Consider the following 16574-nt stretch of genomic DNA (forward strand, 5'->3'; position numbering starts at 1 on the left):
AATCCATCAACCAATCCGCGACCGTAGTTGCAGACAACCTATGATTGGCCTGTTATTTCAACTGTCGATGCATTTCAGCCAATGGCACGCAGGACGAGTTGGGAGAAACATCATTTGCCAAGTTGCCATGAGCGCGGTCTGCGTCGCGAGCCCGCCGATCGAAGACGACTGGGACATGCCACTGCTCTTCATGACGTCGCTGCCGACTAACTTCAAGGTCAACGCTGACATCGCCGCGCTCGCGAGCTTCACGGACGACTACGAGGTCTCGGATGACGAAGGCCCGTCGCCGCCCAAGACAGGCAAGGTGCAGGACAAGACCAAGTTCCGGTCGTCATCGCGCCACGTAGCCAAGCCGTACGCCAAGTCAAAGAAGGCCAACATGGCCGAGCTGCAAGTGTGCATGAAGTTTTTCAACATGTAAACGACCCTTCTGTGTATTTAATACGAGCGCAGCACACGACTGGGTTGCCTTGGCCCTCGACCTCACTGCTGCAGCGTATGCCGAACCATTGCGCCGACACAATACACTTCAAAATACAATTGACCACCCGGAGCGGAGCCGGTGCCAAGGTGCGGCAAGTACCTTAGCTTCACGCCGTCCGCACGGTAACGTGGGATGGTCATTCCGCTAGCTCGTCAAACTAGATCGAGTGCCAATGTCCGCGAGATACACTATTCATCAACGTGCCATGGGCGACGGCTGATCATGAGGAGCAATGGCGAATGCGAGCTATGGACCCAGTACAGTCGCCGTTGGCTCCGTTGCTGGATGTTCTTTCAGCGGTGCTAAAGTCATCTTCCTAACAGCCCCAGAGTCACCTTCCTACCGGCCACAGCCCTCTGTCAACCGTGGCCTCCACGTTCATCCTCCACCTCCGTTTCTCAACTCGGTACCAACATCAAGTGACAACTCTGTCCATACGTCATGATACAAACGCCTATCATACACTATTTGGCACCGACGGCGGCTTACAGCTCGCCTGTCAGCACATACTGAATGTTGAGCATCGTTGTGAACGCGAGGAGGAGCGAGATGCTTGTCGCTAGCTTCGACTCGGTGTCTTCGAGCGATTCGGGCAAGAGCTCGCAGATCGCAACAAACGCCATTGCACCGCCGGCGAACCCGAGACCTGCGGGTAAAATCGGAAGAAACGTCTCGACAAAGAGGAACGACGGCACGGCAAAGAGCGGCTGCGGCATGCTTGAGAGGATGCACCACACGGTCGCCGGCAGCAGCTTGAGCCCGCGCGGGATGAGCACCAAGCAAATCTGCACGGTAGCATAAGCCATCATGAGCACATTGGACGAGAGAACGCACCGCGAGGCCTTCGGGGATGTTGTGGATTGCCAGCGTCAGCGACACGAGGAGGCCGCGACGGTCCCCACCTTCGCCGCCAAACGAGACACCGACACCAATCTAACGCGTATCATGAACGGAGCGTCATCAAGCTACTGGACGTACGCCTTCCGAGATCGAGTGCAGCGTCATGACGGCCATGATCAGCAGCGCCTTTTGCGCGTCGAGCCCTATTTGCCAAGTTCGAACGAGGCGAATAGTGACGGGAAGGCATACCATCCAGGCCACACACTTTGACGTCTTCGTGCTCGTCCAAAATGATCTTGGTCGTCTTGATGAACGCAATGCCAAAGAGGACACCGAGGAGGAGCCGCACATTGACCGAGAGCACATCGTCGTCTTTGGACTGGACATTGAACGCTTCGTAAAAGAGGCAGCTCGTCGCTGCCAGCATCATGCCAGCTGCCAGTGCTACAGTGCGAGAGGATGATGACCACGCTTTTTGGGATCGAAGGACCTACCATTGCAGACGCCGAGCCAAAACTTTTCAATGTCCTTGACCCAGAGAAATGGCACAGCGCCAAAACCCGTCGAGACCGCCGTGAGCCAGCCGCACCACCAGACGTAATGCCAACTGCGGATGCCACCCGTGTACGGGTAGCTTATCAGCGTCACAGCGATCAAGACCATGGTCACAAGCGCTTCCGGGCGCAGCCATGCCGACGTCGCTGGCTTGACGACCTCGGCCTTCTTGAGCGCATCGGCGTCGAGGGCGTCGGCGCCGTCTTCATTGACCTTGAGCGGCTGGACTTCCATGTCGAGGCTTCCCGCCGCCTTGCGCTCGGTGCACGCAGGGGCGCTTGGCGATTCGGTCTGCGCCATGCCAAGCAGGAATGAGGTCCGGTATTGCTGTCCTCAGTTAATAATTGCGCGTCATAAAATACATTTCGCTACGCGTTCGCACGTTCTCTCTGAAAAAACGTATAGTGCGGGGTTTGTTGCCATAAAAATATAGCGGGTCAGAGAAAAGCGCCAGGATAAATCCGAATTCTATGTCGGGTGACAGGACAAGGCTAATAACACCACTCTTTGCCACCACCGTCCCTCTCCTTGGGCGAGCGTGACGTGGCACGACGGTGGCGAGGCGGCATTCACGCGTGCGTGCTCCATTATCTTGTTGAAGGAGGATGCTCTGCGAAGCACCACTGTAAAGAGGGCAAGGGCAGAGAACGTTGATGGCAATTATGGCCTTGTTTTGCTTTTGGGAGAGACAGCGGCTCGTCTCTGCTTGAAAGTTGCGTGCACTCAGCCAGAAATTTCAACAGGGCAGAATCCTAAACGTAGGACAACCCACAGTGTGTTACATACGTGGCGGGCCGGATTCGAAGCGGTCCACGTGCTCATGCTGGGTGCGGCACGCGCTCGATGTCCGAATCTCTACGCCGAGCCATCCCACGCTGCATCGTCGGTCGCGGATGGTACTCATGCAGCCTGCTTTTCGGATTCAACAAGCAGCAACTTTAGCTGCGCTTGCATCTGACGGCCGCGCCATGTGCCACCGTCGTCGTAGCATTATGGGTGCATGGCCCATGCAGGCAACGGCGTCCTATCTGCTTCGAACTTCAGAAGCGCCATAGAAACTTGAGAAAGCTTGGCTGCATGGCCGAGCGACGTTCCGACGTCCTGCGACTTGGCTGTGCGGCACTGCACTCGGCTCGCAGCATCGCGACACTTGATATCTTGCAAGTGTCGTCACGAGGCCAAGGGCGTCGGCGGCCGTTGCGAGATCCAGTGGCGGTATGCGAGCACACGTCGGGTTCAGTCCATACCGGGCTAAAACGCACGTTTTATTCGTGTTTAAACGCTTATGTCGCGGGTTTTACCTTGGTTTTATTCGAAACGCGTTTTTCTCGCAATTCGATTTTCCGGGCGGCGAGGATGGCCGACGATCGGAAGGCGTGGAGTGCGTCCATGCTCACCTTTCGCGGGTACACGAGGCTCATGAAAATGCTCGGAGACGACGAGCACAAGCATCTTGACAACGAGAGACTCGCGAAGCTCGAGTACGTGAGCGTGCGCCACTCGGGCCTCAACTGCGCCAACCCGACCGTGATCGCCATGCCCGCGATCTGCTTGCCGTTCGACAGGCTTGGCGGCGCCATCGCGCTCCGCGACTACAACGACGTGCAGGCCATCATCGGGCGATGTCGTTGCGGCTACGTGTGCCAGGCCTACTACTTTCCGCGCGACAGTACGTCCTATCTTGCGCAAGTTGGCTGGTCGACTCATATCATGGTAGAGTACGGCAATAGCAGGACGGCCATTGCGCTCAAGGTCATGGACAAGGATCTCATCGCGATCGAGCGCGACGACACGGACAATGAAGTCCGCATCATGGCCCAGCTGCAACCCCATGGGATGCAAACGCCACTCGCGAGCAAGCACGTCCTTCGCTGGGACCGCGCCAGGTGCGAGAAGAACGATTACATTGCGACCGAGTACGTCGCGAACGGGTCGCTCTCGTCTTTTATGCGCCGCGCGTACGAATCGCTGCTCAAGAAGTACGCGCAGAGTACGCTGTTGCCACTCGACGTGCGCCGCAGCGTCGCCCACGAGTTCTTAGCGACCGTCGCGCTCCCGCTCTATGGCAGCATCCTCCAAGGGCTCGTGTACTTGCACACGCAAGGCGTCTGCCACCTCGACATTGATCCGTACAACATTGCGGTCGGGCGCGAGCATGGACCCGAGCCGGCGTCGCCGTACCGGTACTTTGCCACGTACATTGACTTTGGCTCGAGCCAAATCCTCGACGGGCGACTGCTCGTCGGCGCAGGTCGCGAGAACCCAGCGATCAAGGCCAAGATCACGTACCGGTCGCCCGAGCTCAAAACGAACGCACAAGAACGGACGAGCTACATCAACTTTGTCAAGAAGAACCGCGGCGCCATGAGCCTCCAGGCGGAGCGCGAGAAGATGCCGAAAGGCTTTGACGGCCGTGCGTCCGACCTCTACTCGGTCGGCGTCGTCGTACGTTCACCTCTCACGCATTCGCTTCAACGAAAATGATGTCTAGGGCATTGAGCTCCTCTTGTACGGCTACCAGCTGCCGGGCTTTCTCGGGTCCGCCTTTGTCTCGACGAGCAGCAACCCCAAGTGGCGTGACTTCTTCATCGATCACTTTGACAAGAGCGTGGTGTGTCCGACCCCGTGTCTCTTTTGCGACCACCACATTACACTGCCCGAGTCAGCGGTGCAGATCCTTCTGCGCCTCGTCGGCACCGACGTCAAGGCGCGCGGCTTCGCCGACCAAATCGCACTGGCATGGCTGGCCGCGCACGGCGACAAGACCGACACGACAGCGCCGTACTACGGCGTGGCCACGGCCATGGACGACGTCGATATGGCATCGCATTCGGCGTCGTCGGCCTAAGCTTATATATACTCTAGACTTGTCCAAGTCCGACAGATGATTTGCATGGACGAGCTACTCGCGCAACGCAAAGCTGGAGCGACGTCCGAGGAACCGCGTTTTCTACGCCTTTGACTGTGAGCTCTTGCGAGTCGAGAGCAAACGTACGGGACCGTCGGTGGGTGGCGACGGCTGCATGCTACTACTCGACGCTGCGTCCGTGGCCGGGTCCAAGTCCAGTGGCTCCATGAGCTCGTCCTAAGCACGAGACGCGGCATGAGTTGCATGCCCTTGTACACTGCGCACACCAAACGATCGTGGAGCTCTTGGTTGCTGAACTTGGGGCGAGTGGTCTTGAGAATCTGCTGCGCGGCAGTGCTCAAGGGCGGCACAGTTGGCGGGTCCCGTCGTACGGGTCGACGGAGGCTTTGGACTTCCTTGATGAGCCGCGACATTTGGCGCTGTAGCGTTGCTTGCGACGCTTCCAGGGACGCAATCGCTGCCGTCTGCGCGGTCGCGTCGGCTTCGAGGCGCGCCTTTTGCCGACTGAGCGCCGTCACGAGCACGCGCTGCGTGTCGAGTTGCTTCGAGAGCGTGTACACGAGCTCCTTGGGCGTCTTCTCTATGTGGCTAGCAGCAGTCGGCGGCAGCGCAGTCGGCTGCGGTGCTGTCTTGCGTCGTCCGCCGAGGGGAACGGGAATCTTGGACACGGGTCGGCTCGCCTGTACGTACAACTGCTGAGGAGAGAAGACTGTGGTTCATGTACACTGCGTGCGCGCCAGAGACCAAAGGCCATTGCAACGCGAAGAAGGCGCCGACGCACGGCCTTGACAAGCACGCGTCGCAGGGCTTTCTTGGCCTTCTCGGCCGCGCTCAGCCGCGCTTTGACCGGGTGCAGCCACGCAAAGGCGGGTCCAAGCAGAGCGGGCTCGGGCTCGGAGGGCGACGACGTTTTGGCGAGCGCCAGCTGCAGCGCAATGTTCTGCTTTGTGAGCTCTCGCACCAGGTCCTCCATGGCAACACAGCAACCGCTAAGAACCCAGTGGAAACGGGCGACAAGCGTTTTCCCTGTCGAGGGTGAGAGGAATATTAGAAAGTGGTTACTCGCTGTCGCTCTCGCCCAGTACGTAGTCGTTGGCAAAGGCCGCTGCCATGAACGCCTTCTGGAGCTCCAGCTGCAGCGCCGGACGCGCCAAGCTCGACGTCGTCGCAGGTGGCAGTGGAACGTCGCTTTTTGCAACAACGACCGGCGCTTCGACCTCGACGCCGTTCACACGCTCGGGCGGCAAGACCCGCTGGTCGAGGACATCCTAGCAAAGTCTGCTGTGAGCCATCTCTACTATTCCACTGCCAACGACAACGCACGTGGAGTTCGTCAACGACTGAATGGAACGAGGTCAACAGGGCAGTATCGGGCGCAACTGTCGGCGCTTCGTCAGCCTCAAGGCGCCCGGTGCTGAGCGCCGTGAACACCTCTGTCACGGTCGGATCGACGGGCGCTGGTAGCTCGACGGCTGGTCCGATCAGAACCACGCTGTCATGACCGAGAGGCGGTAGCGCGGGCGCCTCGGGTGTGGCTCCATCGACCTAAGGACACGACTTAGCGCTGCCTCTAGAGTGCGTACTAGTACGTGTGGGACGGTTGCTTCTTCCCACGTGCGGATGGCGGTGACGGCGTCGTCGACAAACTTGGCCACGCGCGCACGTGTCGCTCCGTCGTCGCTGCGGCCATGGACAAGGTCCTGCTTGTACGCGTAGAGAAGGGCATTGGCCGAGTCGAGGGCGACTTGGATCCGGTGGGCGTGGTGCCAGCTGGGCAACGAGCGACGCCTTGCTGTGTCGGCGGTCGCACTTGGTAGCGTCGGCTCCACCAAAGCCGAATCAACGTCTACGGCGGCACGAACGCGAGATTGCAAGGTGGTGACGGTCGTGATGAGTCTCTGGAGGCGCGTCACGGCGTCGCCGAGTGCCGACACGGACGACGCGACCTCGGAACGAAGCGCGTCGAGCTGCTTTTGCAGTGCTGCGCGCGCAGCCTTTTGCTGGTTGCTTAACGCGAGCAAAAGCAATGACGGCGCCGCGTCATTGGTCACACGGACGTTCATGACGTACGTTGGCTCCTGCAGCTGCGCAAAGACCTCACGCAGCAAGACACGCAGGTGCACGCAGCGTAGGTCATCGACTGAGCTCGCGCGGTTGGCCTCGAGCCGCGCAATCGGCGGGAGGAGCGTATCGAGGTGGTACCCTCGGTGGACGACCTCGGCCGCCTTGATCCGCCGCAACGAAAGTGTCACCACGTCCTACGAGGTGCTGCAGCCACGTACTGTTACAACAAGGTATACCTCGAACGCTTCAAGGGTCGAATCAAACGAAGCAAGATGATTCTGCCACGTGCGTAGCAGCACATGTGCACGGCGCTGTGATGCGTGGCGAACCTACACCATTGCGTCGTCAGATACCAGTCGAGATCGCGAGTACGTACGTAGAAGCACCACGCGGCGATGCCAAGTCGGACCAAGAGCACGCTCAGGAGAATCGTAGCAAGTGCGACGCGGAGCCATCGGAGCGAGCCCGCGATCGCGACGCCGTAGAGGACCGCGACGGCAGCGACGATGGACGGCGGCGGCAGATCCGCGTTTTGCCACGCACATTGCATCGAACCAAGCAGCGACGGCTGCATGCCACTGCGTAGACCATCGCGGGCATCCTGGAGGCCTTGCTGTTGCAGCACCACCGTCGATGGCCAGCCCGGCAACACACCAGCGTGAAGCGAGTGCCACGACATTGCCGCCCATCGGCTTTGCGCTTGAGCCACTTGCTGCGCCCACTTGGATACATTGGCGACATGGAGAGAGGACGCTTGCAACTCGTCGTCGAGCGGGCGGGCGTCGGCGGCGCCGACGGACGCCAGGTACGCGTCGAGTGCTTTCGAGTGCTCGGTGACATACATTCTTACAACTAAATGCACGCAACGTTTGGACGCCGAGTGATGGTGCTTTTACGTATGCGAAAGAACAAGCGCCGGTACAGCTTGGCTCGACGGCGCGCCAGCGCTGAGAAGGGCGCCTTCAACTTGTATAATGGTTTGTCGGTGTCATCGTGTTGGCTGTCGACTGGTGTGGCAGGCGCAACGCCACCCTTTTGTGCCAAGTGGCGTGCGAATAGCCGCAAAGCGTGTTCCAAATTCGGAAATTGCGAAATCGTTTTTCGTTTCGCATAAAATGAACTCGACGTTTGTATGGAAACCGGGGTTTTACGCGGAACCAGTTATTAAATTCCCGTGTTTGATTGGTGAGACCGAGATCCCCAGAAGCAATGGTGAAGCAAGCGGCGAAGCGGCGACGTACCGAGACCGACGCGGAGGCCGACGCGCCGGTGCAGCATGCGTCGACGACGATGGAAGAGAAGGGCAAGCTCCTCATTGAGGAGCTCTTCACCAAGTACGATTACCTTGGGTCGCTCTTGAAGGAGTTCCAGGCCGAGCTCCAGGTGCCCCACACGACGCCGATCGCGTCCGACCAAGCATGGTTCTGGTTCCTCGAGATGAAGTTCCTCATCACGTTCCTCCATCAAATGTCCTACATGGAGCTCGCGCTCTCGGCCACCAAGCCCGACACGATGACCACCTTCCAGTCGAACGCGGCGACGAAGGACCGCGCGCACTTGACCGACCGCGCCGAGATGTCGGCGCGCCTCATCTTCTTGGAGCGGCTCATGGAGTACGTGGCATGGCTCGGCGACCAGCGTCTCGCGCTCACGCAGCCGGCGCCGCGTGTGCACCGCCTCGCCAAGCGCTACGGCATGAACGCCAAGGAAACCGAGCTCTTCCAGCTCATGGTCATCTTCCAAGGCTGCCAGTCGACCACAGTCCGGTCGCAAATGGTCGAGGAAGACGTGAACCGCAAGATGATGAGCTTCCAGCGCCTCGCCGGCATCTCGGAGATTGACATTGAAGAGTTCCACGACGACAGCCGCGAGCACGTCAAGGAAGGCACGCTCCTCGCCGACTGTGACAACTACATTACGATCTTGACGCTGTCGTCGATCTCGGTGCGCGTCATGCTTGGCCGGACACTGTCGCCGTCCCAGATCCTCAAGCTCAGCCAGACGTCGCTCGAGGCCATCTTGCGCGAAGAAGGTATCGTGTACGAGCACGTGCTCGAGCTGCAGGACGACGCGATGGCTGGCAGCGACAACGAGCACGACGACGACGACGTGGTCGACGAGACCGAAGAAGCAGCGACCGAAGACGAGACGCCGCCCGACGACAGCATCGTTGCCATCGAAGAAGACGACGACGAAGAAGTTGTCGACGATGACGACGATGACATTACATCGGCGTACTCGTTCATTGGCAAGTACAAGCCGACCAAGAGCGCGAACGGTAGCACCGGTCCGTCGCCCGACGTGCCGTTGCTGCACCACCTGACGGACAAGAATGCGCTTTTGCCGTACAGTCCCGAGAACCAACTCGAGTACCTCGAAGACCGGTTCCAGGTCGTGGCGTTTGCGATTCGCGCGTCAGGAGCGCGCGTGAAGGACCAGATGAAGGAGGCCGGCACCAAGCAGCCGTGGAACGACAATTATGGCACGACCATGTCGGCCGGGAAGCGCGAGCTCAAGGCCAAGCAGCGCGTCCAGGACCGTCGCGTCGCGCACCGCCTCCAGCTCACACGGTATGTGTTTCATGTGTTGCGATTTTCAGATACTGCGCATTTTGAGAATGGAAATCTCAAAGGCATGCGTAGGACCGCCAACCTCGCGCTGCCGCGCCTCGAAGAGATGGCGACCAAGTTCAAACTCAACGCGTTTGAGCAAAACGTGATTGTGATGCTGATCGGCAAGACGATCTCGCCCGTCCTCAAGAACCTCCTCGAAGGCGTCGACACGTCGGTCGTCCAGCGAATGGACGAAAGCATCACTGTGAACCAGATTCTGAGCGTCTTTTGTGACACGTTCCAGGAGCAAGTCGCGCACCGCGTGTACTTCTACAAGTCGGCGCGGCTCCTCCAGCGCGGGCTCATCAAGCTCAACCGCGGGTCCGACTGCGTCGTATTCCACATGCAATCGTCTCACATCAACACGATCGTAGGCGATGGCACTCGAGCGGCGGCGACCTTGTGGACCAGCGCGTCGACTTGGATCGGCGCGTGCTCGACTGGGTTGTGGGCCTCGATACCGAGATCAACGAGCTCGTCGAAGGCTCCGACCTATACAACCCCAAGGTGCAGCTGTCCCAAGTGGTCCTGCCGGACGAGTACAAGCACACGATTCTGAGCACGGTCACCAGCTACGAGCACTTTCGTGTCTACCGCAAGACAAGCGGTCTCGACCAGACGCTGACGTATGGCACGGGTCTCGTGCTGCTGCTCTGCGGCGCCTCGGGCACGGGCAAGACGATGACGGTCAACGCGGTTGCGCACCACCTCAAGAAGCGCGTGCTGCTCGTCGACTTTCCGTCGCTGCAGGGCAAGGCCAGCCAGGACCGCGGGTACATCCGCCTCGGATACGTCGATATATTGATAGATTGATCTTGGATAGCGAGTGCGACGCCGACTTGCGTGGCTTGTTTCGCGAGGCCGACATGAGCAACGCGATTCTCTTCTTTGACGAGTGCGAGTCGATCTTCAAGCAGCGCGAAATGGGCGGCGACCGCCTTCTGAACGCGCTCTTGACGGAAATGGAGCGCTACGAAGGTACACTTTGACGCAATGTCGCGGAATGGTCGCGGAATGTTCGACGTAGGCATTGTGTTTTTGGCGACGAACCGGCCGTTTGATTTGGACGAAGCCATGCACCGCCGGATCACCGCCGTCTTTGAGTACAAGGCGCCGGACCACATTCAGCGCCGCGAGATCTGGCGCGTGCTCGTCTCGGACAAGCTGCAGACGTCGCCTGACATCGACTGGGACGCGATTGCGCTCAAGTACGAGCTCTCGGGTGGCTTCATCAAGGTAGATACAACGCCCATCTTACAACCGCAAACACACTCAACACTCGATAGAACGCGATTCTCTCGGCGCTGCTCAAGGCTATTGAGCGCAGTCCGACGTCGCCCGTGATTTCGCACGACGATATTGTGGCCGGGTGCGCGCTCCAGATGCGCGGGAGTCTGCACATGAAGACGTTTGACCACCGCGTGGTGCCGTCGACGGGCCTCGACGCGCTCATCGTCGACGAGACGACGAAAGCGACGTTGGCCGAGATTGTCCAGTTTGAAAAAGCGCGCAACGTGATTTACGGCCAGTGGAACTTTGATTTCGGCTTGACGACCAAGTACAACAAGAAGAACCAAAAGGGCGTCTCGGCGCTCTTCCTCGGCCCGTCCGGTGTCGGCAAGGTGAGCGCCGCCAAAGCGCTCGGGTTCGAGGTCGGCCGGCCGCTCAAGCTGCTCCACTTTTCGCAGCTGCAGTGCGACTCGGCCGCCGAGTCGCGTCGTGCGCTGCAGTCGGTGTTTGACGACGCGCGGCTCATGGACGCAGTCCTCGTCCTCGAAGGGTTCGAGATGTTTGGCATCGACATGCACGGGCAGGCCGACCCGGACTCGCCGCGCTTCAAGCTCGAGGTCCGCCGCCTCATGGACATGATGGACACGTTTCCCGGCATTTCGATTCTGATTGCCAACTCGGCGCCGGGCCAGAGCATGAACTTGGACCCCGAGTGCTCGCGCCGGCTCAAGTTTGTGGTCGAGATGAAGCCGCCCAACGCAAGTCTGCGCACGCAGCTGTGGACGTCGTTCTTCCCGCCGGCCGCGCCGCTCGCGACCGACGTGGACTTCAAGAAGCTCGGCGCGCGCTTCGACTTGTCCAACGACGCGATCTCGAACGCAGTGTTTCGCGCGGCGGCCAGCGCGGCGTTGCGCCCCGAAGCGACGCGCACCATCTCGATGGCCGACTTGATGCACGCGGCCGAGACGGAGAAGAAGAAGAGCCGCGGCAATGCGCAGGACATGCGCGACCGGCTCTTTGCCTAACGACTAAGTTAATTCAATAAGTCAAAGAAGACGACTACATATCACGACCAACAAGCAACTTGTCGCATCGCTCAGTGAATGGTGCAGGATCATATCGAGCCCGCAGCTTCGACCTATGCGAGGTACGCTCGTTCGGCTCTCGACTTCTGTGGCCATGATAAGACTGCCGAGGAGGAAACGACAACGACGACTTGTGTGTGTTCTAGTGCTATGCTATACGACTACGAGACAGCTCACGACGGGTGCGACGCCTTGGCGTACTTGGCCCGCGGTCGCGCGTCGAGGTCGGTGGCCTCGGCGCTGCGCTTGGCCGTCGGCGGCGAAATGGTGGCGGTTGTCGCTGACTGGAAGAGCGCGCGCTTGGCCGCGAGCAGCGGCGTCGTACCGCGCGGCAAAAGCAGCGCATGGCTCTTGCTCGGCGGCGTCGTAAACTGATCGGCGTGCTCGCTGTAGCCCAACGTACTTCGGCTCGTGGCTGCCGTCGCAGTCGTACTCGTCGTCGTGGCCAGCAGCGGACACTGGCGCGGCTCGTCGATCGTGTGTTTGCCGAGGTGGCCGGGCGGCGGGAGGCTATAGCGCCACCACTCGTCGGCGGTGGCTTTCGGCGTCGGCGCCACGTCGGGCTCGTCGACGACGATGCGCAGCTGGCGCGTCTTGCGGCTTTTGGACATTCGGCGGATCCTTTTGTGGGGACACTTGGGTATTTGTGGCGAGTTCCGCGCAGTAACTGCCACTGGAGAGGCGACGCCCTCGACGCGACAAAGTTGGTCGCCTCTTAGTACATATGACGATAGGACTTACTGGAGGAAACAGCAAAGCTTGCTATCTACGTGGGAGGGTAGAGGCGTCGGCTTGCAAGGGTGGTCGTGCGGTGGACGCGGCGGCGCGGTGGGACGACCTTTCTGCGCGCGCCGATCCGCCAAGATCGCGGCAAAGCAAATCTTATCGGCGCCCCATCTTGGCCGTGCTATTACGCACGTTTTATACGCGGTGCCTGGAGCTTGTTGAGCAGCGCAGCGAGCAGCTCTCTCGGCTCATTCCTTGATCTCTCGTCGAAAGATCGTTGGCGCCAAATTATCACGCACTATATTCATTATAACACTATATATATGTTGGAACGTGAGTAGTGTGACACTACCGTTGAGATTCACACATAAGCGACTCTAAATACCGTAATGTGGTATCTACAAGAGACACTCTAACATCCCATACGCGGTCGTATTGAATATTGCAGAGCATTGCAGGTACCGAGGACCAGCGACCGGAAGCAACCCGTTGCCCCCGCCGACGCTTACCCCGATCGTCGTCATGTCCCGCGTGCTCGACCTGGTCAAGGAAGCGCAGCTCGCGGTCGATGCGAATGAGAAGGTCGCCGTGCTGCACCGGCTGAAGGAGGTTGTGCTCGAGCGCAGCCCGCCTCCGGGACTGCAAGAGTACATGGCTGCGATGGACGGTCTTGCCGCCATGGCCAGCGAGCGCAATGTGAACGTCGCGAAGACCATCTGCCAGTTCATCGAAGACGCCATGGACCCTGCACGGAACGCGTCGATCAAGTCGCCGCCCGTGCTCTCCAAGACGCGCTTCACGCTCTTCCAGGCGACGGCCGCGGTTCTCACCATCAACGCCGGTCCATCGGCCGTGCGCAAGGCGCTCAAGCTTCTCGACAAGTACGTACCCGCGACGATCTACTTTGTCTGGACGCAGCCGCTCGACGCGCTCGACGAGTCTGTGTGGCTCCAAATGCTCGATACGATCCAGATCCTGCAACACATCATCGACCAGCTCCAGGACGCCGAGTCGATTCTGCTCGCAGCGCGTGTGCTCGAGACGGTCGCGCTTCACTTTTCGTTTGCCACCGACAGCGTCCATCGCGACCCCGCGCGCTCCAACGTCCAACCGGACGCCGTGCACCTCGCGATGATCCCGGCGTCGCACCGCTTTGTGCGCCCCGAGACGCTCGCCGACCTCGGCCAGCACATTGTGCACGCGCTCTGCGACCGCCTTTCGTCGGCGCCCCGCCACCCGATGCTCTCGTTTGGCCGTCGCGAGTTTGTGAGCTTCATCCACTCGATCAGTCTTCTCGCGTGTCTGCGCACCGACTTTGCACCGATCGTCGTGCCCTGCCTCGTCAACTTTCCATCGGCCATGGACGCAGTCGATGCACGCGTCCAGGACACGCTCCTGCATGCGATCAAGGCCAACTTGATCAAGCTGCTCCGCCTGCCGCTGCCGAGTGACCTCCAGGAAGACATGACCAACACGCTGATTGCGATGGATGCCTCCAAGCGGGCGCTCGAAGCCCTTAGCAAGTCGAAAGAGACGCGGCGCATGTACGTGGCGGCGCCGACCGACGCGTCGCTCAAGAACCTCCGGCGCGACGACGCCAAGCGGCGCCTTCCGTTCGACGCCAACAGCCTCAAGAACAAGCGCGCAAAAGTCGAGGACGTCAAACCGACCGCCATCACGGCCGAGTCGATCGTCAACCTCCCGAATGACCACGTCGTGCGCTTCGTGCTTGGCAACATGGGCAACCTGCCGGCGGTCGCGCCCCTGACCGCGTCGGGCGCCAAGCTCGAGCTCCTCCACACGCCAAGCGCGCTCAAAGATCGCATCACGTCCATGTTGTCGCGGCTGGCGACGCCGTCGTCGGTGCTGGCGCTGGCCATGAACGCCAAGAAGACGGCCGCCGCGCGCCGGGACCCGCGTCTGCGGCGCGACAACGCCAAGACGGAGGCGCCGAGCCTCTTGCCGGCGTTCGATGACAACAGCCTCGAGTCGGTGACCAACATTATGTGTGCGAACGCGCAGACGCTCGTCGAGCCGATCATTTCGGTCACAAAGGACGAGGTTACGCGCGAATACAACGCGATCCGCGTCAACATCAAGCCCGTGAGCGACGAATGGTGCCGGCAAATGGCGCACTTGAGCGTCTCGCGCATGCTCGAGAACGAGTACGGCATCCTCACGAGCGGCCACGAAGGGCTGCGCGAGGCGCTGATCTGCCGCCTCGCGACCAGCCGATGGCTGCTGGAAGAAAACGCGCGCGACGCCAAGTCGATGCACAAGCTCATCGTCGACTTTGTCGGCGAGTCGCTGCACAAGCGGCACATGATCCTCGTCTCGCTCGCTTACCACGAGTACACGCGGTCGCTGTACGACAGCAGCACGCAGAGTGTCGACCACGGCCGGTACCCGCGCTTGCTCGAGCTTATTTGCGCAATGCTCTCGACGCGCATCGACCCCAGCGTCGCTGCCGACAAGAAGCTCTTTTACTCGATCTTGTCGCACTTTCCGGGTCTTACGAAAGACGTGCTCGCGATGCTGGCCAAGCAGCTCGGGGACGCCGCCGACAACCAGCGGCTCATCATGGGGGTCAGCGCGCTCCGCAACTACATTACGGACCGCGCGGCGGGCCAAGAGGCGTGTCTGCACATCCTCCTGCATTTTGCCACGCACGTGGAGGAGGCGACGCGCAACCTCACGATCCGGTGCCTTGCCAACCAGATTTACCCGCTCCCCAAGATGCACGAGATCATTGAAGCGCACGCGATGACACTCATGACGTCGCTCTGCGAAGCATCCGACGACGCAGCCGTGATTGCGGACGATAACGAAGAAGAATGCAAGCACAAGATGGGCGACGACGTCCAGGAGGCGCTCACAACCCGCGTGCCGCTCTCGCCGCGCCGCAAGTACTACTTGGACCGCATCGTGCAGCCAGCGGTCACGGTGGACGACACGCTTTTGGCGTTTTCCAAGGAGCTGCAAAAAGAGCACGACTTTAGCGTCGCGCCCGAGAGCGAAGCCCACGTCCTCCAGCGCATGGAGCTGTTCCTGGCGCTCTGCGCCAAGAAACCCGAGCTCTTTGCTCACTTTGTGTCGACGTATGCGCGCGCGTCGCCGCCCGTGCAGCACGTGCTCGTGACGTCGGTCGATAAGCTCATCAAGCATCTCAAGCAGCGTGAGGGCGACGCGGTCGTGCTCGCCCAGCTGCAGCCGTTCCCAGCGACCGCGCTGGACTTTGTGGGTCATGTGGTGCGGCTGCTGGTGTCGCTCTCGCGCGACCCGTCGACGCTCGTGGAACCTCTTCTCGCGCTTTACAACGACCATGCGACGTACCCCGATGCGGTCGGTCTCTTGATTCCGATTGTGTCGGAAATGACGACCGACGTCTTCTTGCCGCTCTTGCCGCGCTTCTTCCAACTGCCGCCCGCACGGTTGACGGAAACCATGACCAAGCTGCTTGCGCCGATCCCGCTCAAGGTCGATCCGACGGCGCTCCTCCTCGCGCTGCACCACGTGCCCGACGAAGCCGAGCGCCAAAAGCCTGTGCTGAAAGCGATTGGCATGTGCCTCGAGCACCCTGCCGTGTTTACGCCTGACGTGTTCCAGGCCGTGATTACGACGCTCGTGCAAGAGTCGCCGATCCCCAAGTTTACGATGCGCACGATGATCCAAGCCGTCCAGCTGTACTCGAAGCTGCGCAAGCCGATGGCGTCGAGCCTCGAAGCGCTCGTCGTCCGAGAACTCTGGACGATGGACGAGACGCTCTGGAAGGGATTTATGAAGTGCGCTGTTGTTGTCCAGCCGCACTCGTTCCCGGTGCTCCTTCAGCTACCACTGGAGCAAGGCCAAAGCATCCTCGAGATGGACGAAGGCAAGGACCTCCTCGAGCCGTTCAAGGCGTTTTGCGCGAAGGATGATGTGGTGCTGAGCGCCGCATGGCGGACGTACTTGGGTCTCGATGACGTCAAGGACGATGAGGCGGTCAAGGATGAAGTCAAGGACGAACCGCAAGCCGAGATCCAGGACCAAAACCAGAACCAGGACGCCATGGGTGATGTCAAGATGGAAGACGACCAAACCAACAGCGCTTAAATCGTAATATGGTT

General features: G+C 60.2%; 8 protein-coding genes across 8 annotated transcripts; 4 read left to right on the forward strand and 4 right to left on the reverse strand.

Moving 5' to 3' along the window:
• Positions 1-97: 97 nt before the first annotated feature.
• On the forward strand, positions 98-632 carry SDRG_00150 (hypothetical protein). Its single transcript, XM_008605616.1, has one exon. It carries the CDS (start codon positions 128-130, stop codon positions 422-424), a length of 297 nt encoding a protein of 98 aa, XP_008603838.1. The 5' UTR covers positions 98-127; the 3' UTR covers positions 425-632.
• Positions 633-902: 270 nt separating this feature from the next.
• Positions 903-2195, reverse strand: SDRG_00151 (hypothetical protein). Its single transcript, XM_008605617.1, has 5 exons — positions 1822-2195; positions 1577-1771; positions 1466-1530; positions 1322-1420; positions 903-1272 (listed from the first exon to the last, which is right to left on the reverse strand). The coding sequence occupies exons 1-5, from the start codon at positions 2180-2182 to the stop codon at positions 973-975; spliced, it is 1020 nt and encodes a 339-aa protein (XP_008603839.1). The 5' UTR covers positions 2183-2195; the 3' UTR covers positions 903-972.
• Positions 2196-3226: 1031 nt separating this feature from the next.
• On the forward strand, positions 3227-4772 carry SDRG_00152 (serine/threonine protein kinase). The gene is made up of 3 exons (XM_008605618.1): positions 3227-3551; positions 3600-4327; positions 4374-4772. The coding sequence occupies exons 1-3, from the start codon at positions 3239-3241 to the stop codon at positions 4728-4730; spliced, it is 1398 nt and encodes a 465-aa protein (XP_008603840.1). The 5' UTR covers positions 3227-3238; the 3' UTR covers positions 4731-4772.
• Positions 4773-4784: 12 nt separating this feature from the next.
• SDRG_00153 (hypothetical protein) lies at positions 4785-5724 on the reverse strand (the record flags this gene model as incomplete). Its single annotated transcript, XM_008605619.1, has 4 exons — positions 4785-4832; positions 4878-4967; positions 5018-5431; positions 5476-5724. The coding sequence occupies 4 exons, from the start codon at positions 5722-5724 to the stop codon at positions 4785-4787; spliced, it is 801 nt and encodes a 266-aa protein (XP_008603841.1).
• Positions 5725-5809: 85 nt separating this feature from the next.
• Positions 5810-7659, reverse strand: SDRG_00154 (hypothetical protein; the record flags this gene model as incomplete). The annotated part of the gene is made up of 5 exons (XM_008605620.1): positions 5810-6019; positions 6075-6296; positions 6341-7009; positions 7052-7144; positions 7192-7659. The coding sequence occupies 5 exons, from the start codon at positions 7657-7659 to the stop codon at positions 5810-5812; spliced, it is 1662 nt and encodes a 553-aa protein (XP_008603842.1).
• Positions 7660-8072: 413 nt separating this feature from the next.
• Positions 8073-11682, forward strand: SDRG_00155 (hypothetical protein; the record flags this gene model as incomplete). Its single annotated transcript, XM_008605621.1, has 6 exons — positions 8073-9385; positions 9458-9748; positions 9802-10200; positions 10251-10405; positions 10455-10663; positions 10714-11682. Exons 1-6 carry the CDS (start codon positions 8106-8108, stop codon positions 11680-11682), a joined length of 3303 nt encoding a protein of 1100 aa, XP_008603843.1. The 5' UTR covers positions 8073-8105.
• Positions 11683-11855: 173 nt separating this feature from the next.
• Positions 11856-12428, reverse strand: SDRG_00156 (hypothetical protein). The gene has a single exon (XM_008605622.1). The coding sequence runs from the start codon at positions 12351-12353 to the stop codon at positions 11916-11918; it is 438 nt and encodes a 145-aa protein (XP_008603844.1). The 5' UTR covers positions 12354-12428; the 3' UTR covers positions 11856-11915.
• A 450-nt stretch (positions 12429-12878) lies between these two features.
• On the forward strand, positions 12879-16572 carry SDRG_00157 (hypothetical protein). Its single transcript, XM_008605623.1, has one exon. The coding sequence runs from the start codon at positions 12991-12993 to the stop codon at positions 16558-16560; it is 3570 nt and encodes a 1189-aa protein (XP_008603845.1). The 5' UTR covers positions 12879-12990; the 3' UTR covers positions 16561-16572.
• The last annotated feature ends 2 nt before the right edge of the window (positions 16573-16574 follow it).

Source organism: Saprolegnia diclina, assembly GCF_000281045.1.
Source record: "Saprolegnia diclina VS20 unplaced genomic scaffold supercont1.1, whole genome shotgun sequence".
In the NCBI taxonomy this organism is placed as follows: Eukaryota; Oomycota; class Saprolegniomycetes; order Saprolegniales; family Saprolegniaceae; genus Saprolegnia; species Saprolegnia diclina.

Coding starts and splice junctions, on each gene's coding strand:
- SDRG_00157 (XM_008605623.1), top strand. CDS start 12,991: ATGTCCCGCGTGCTCGACCTGGTCAAGGAAGCGCAGCTCGCGGTCGAT.
- SDRG_00156 (XM_008605622.1), bottom strand. CDS start 12,353: ATGTCCAAAAGCCGCAAGACGCGCCAGCTGCGCATCGTCGTCGACGAG.
- SDRG_00150 (XM_008605616.1), top strand. CDS start 128: ATGAGCGCGGTCTGCGTCGCGAGCCCGCCGATCGAAGACGACTGGGAC.
- SDRG_00151 (XM_008605617.1), bottom strand. CDS start 2,182: ATGGCGCAGACCGAATCGCCAAGCGCCCCTGCGTGCACCGAGCGCAAG. Junction 1,421..1,465: donor TGCACTCGATCTCGGAAGGC/GTACGTCCAGTA, acceptor GATACGCGTTAG/ATTGGTGTCGGTGTCTCGTT. Junction 1,273..1,321: donor ACATCCCCGAAGGCCTCGCG/GTGCGTTCTCTC, acceptor GCTACCGTGCAG/ATTTGCTTGGTGCTCATCCC.
- SDRG_00152 (XM_008605618.1), top strand. CDS start 3,239: ATGGCCGACGATCGGAAGGCGTGGAGTGCGTCCATGCTCACCTTTCGC. Junction 3,552..3,599: donor CTACTACTTTCCGCGCGACA/GTACGTCCTATC, acceptor ATATCATGGTAG/AGTACGGCAATAGCAGGACG. Junction 4,328..4,373: donor TCTACTCGGTCGGCGTCGTC/GTACGTTCACCT, acceptor AATGATGTCTAG/GGCATTGAGCTCCTCTTGTA.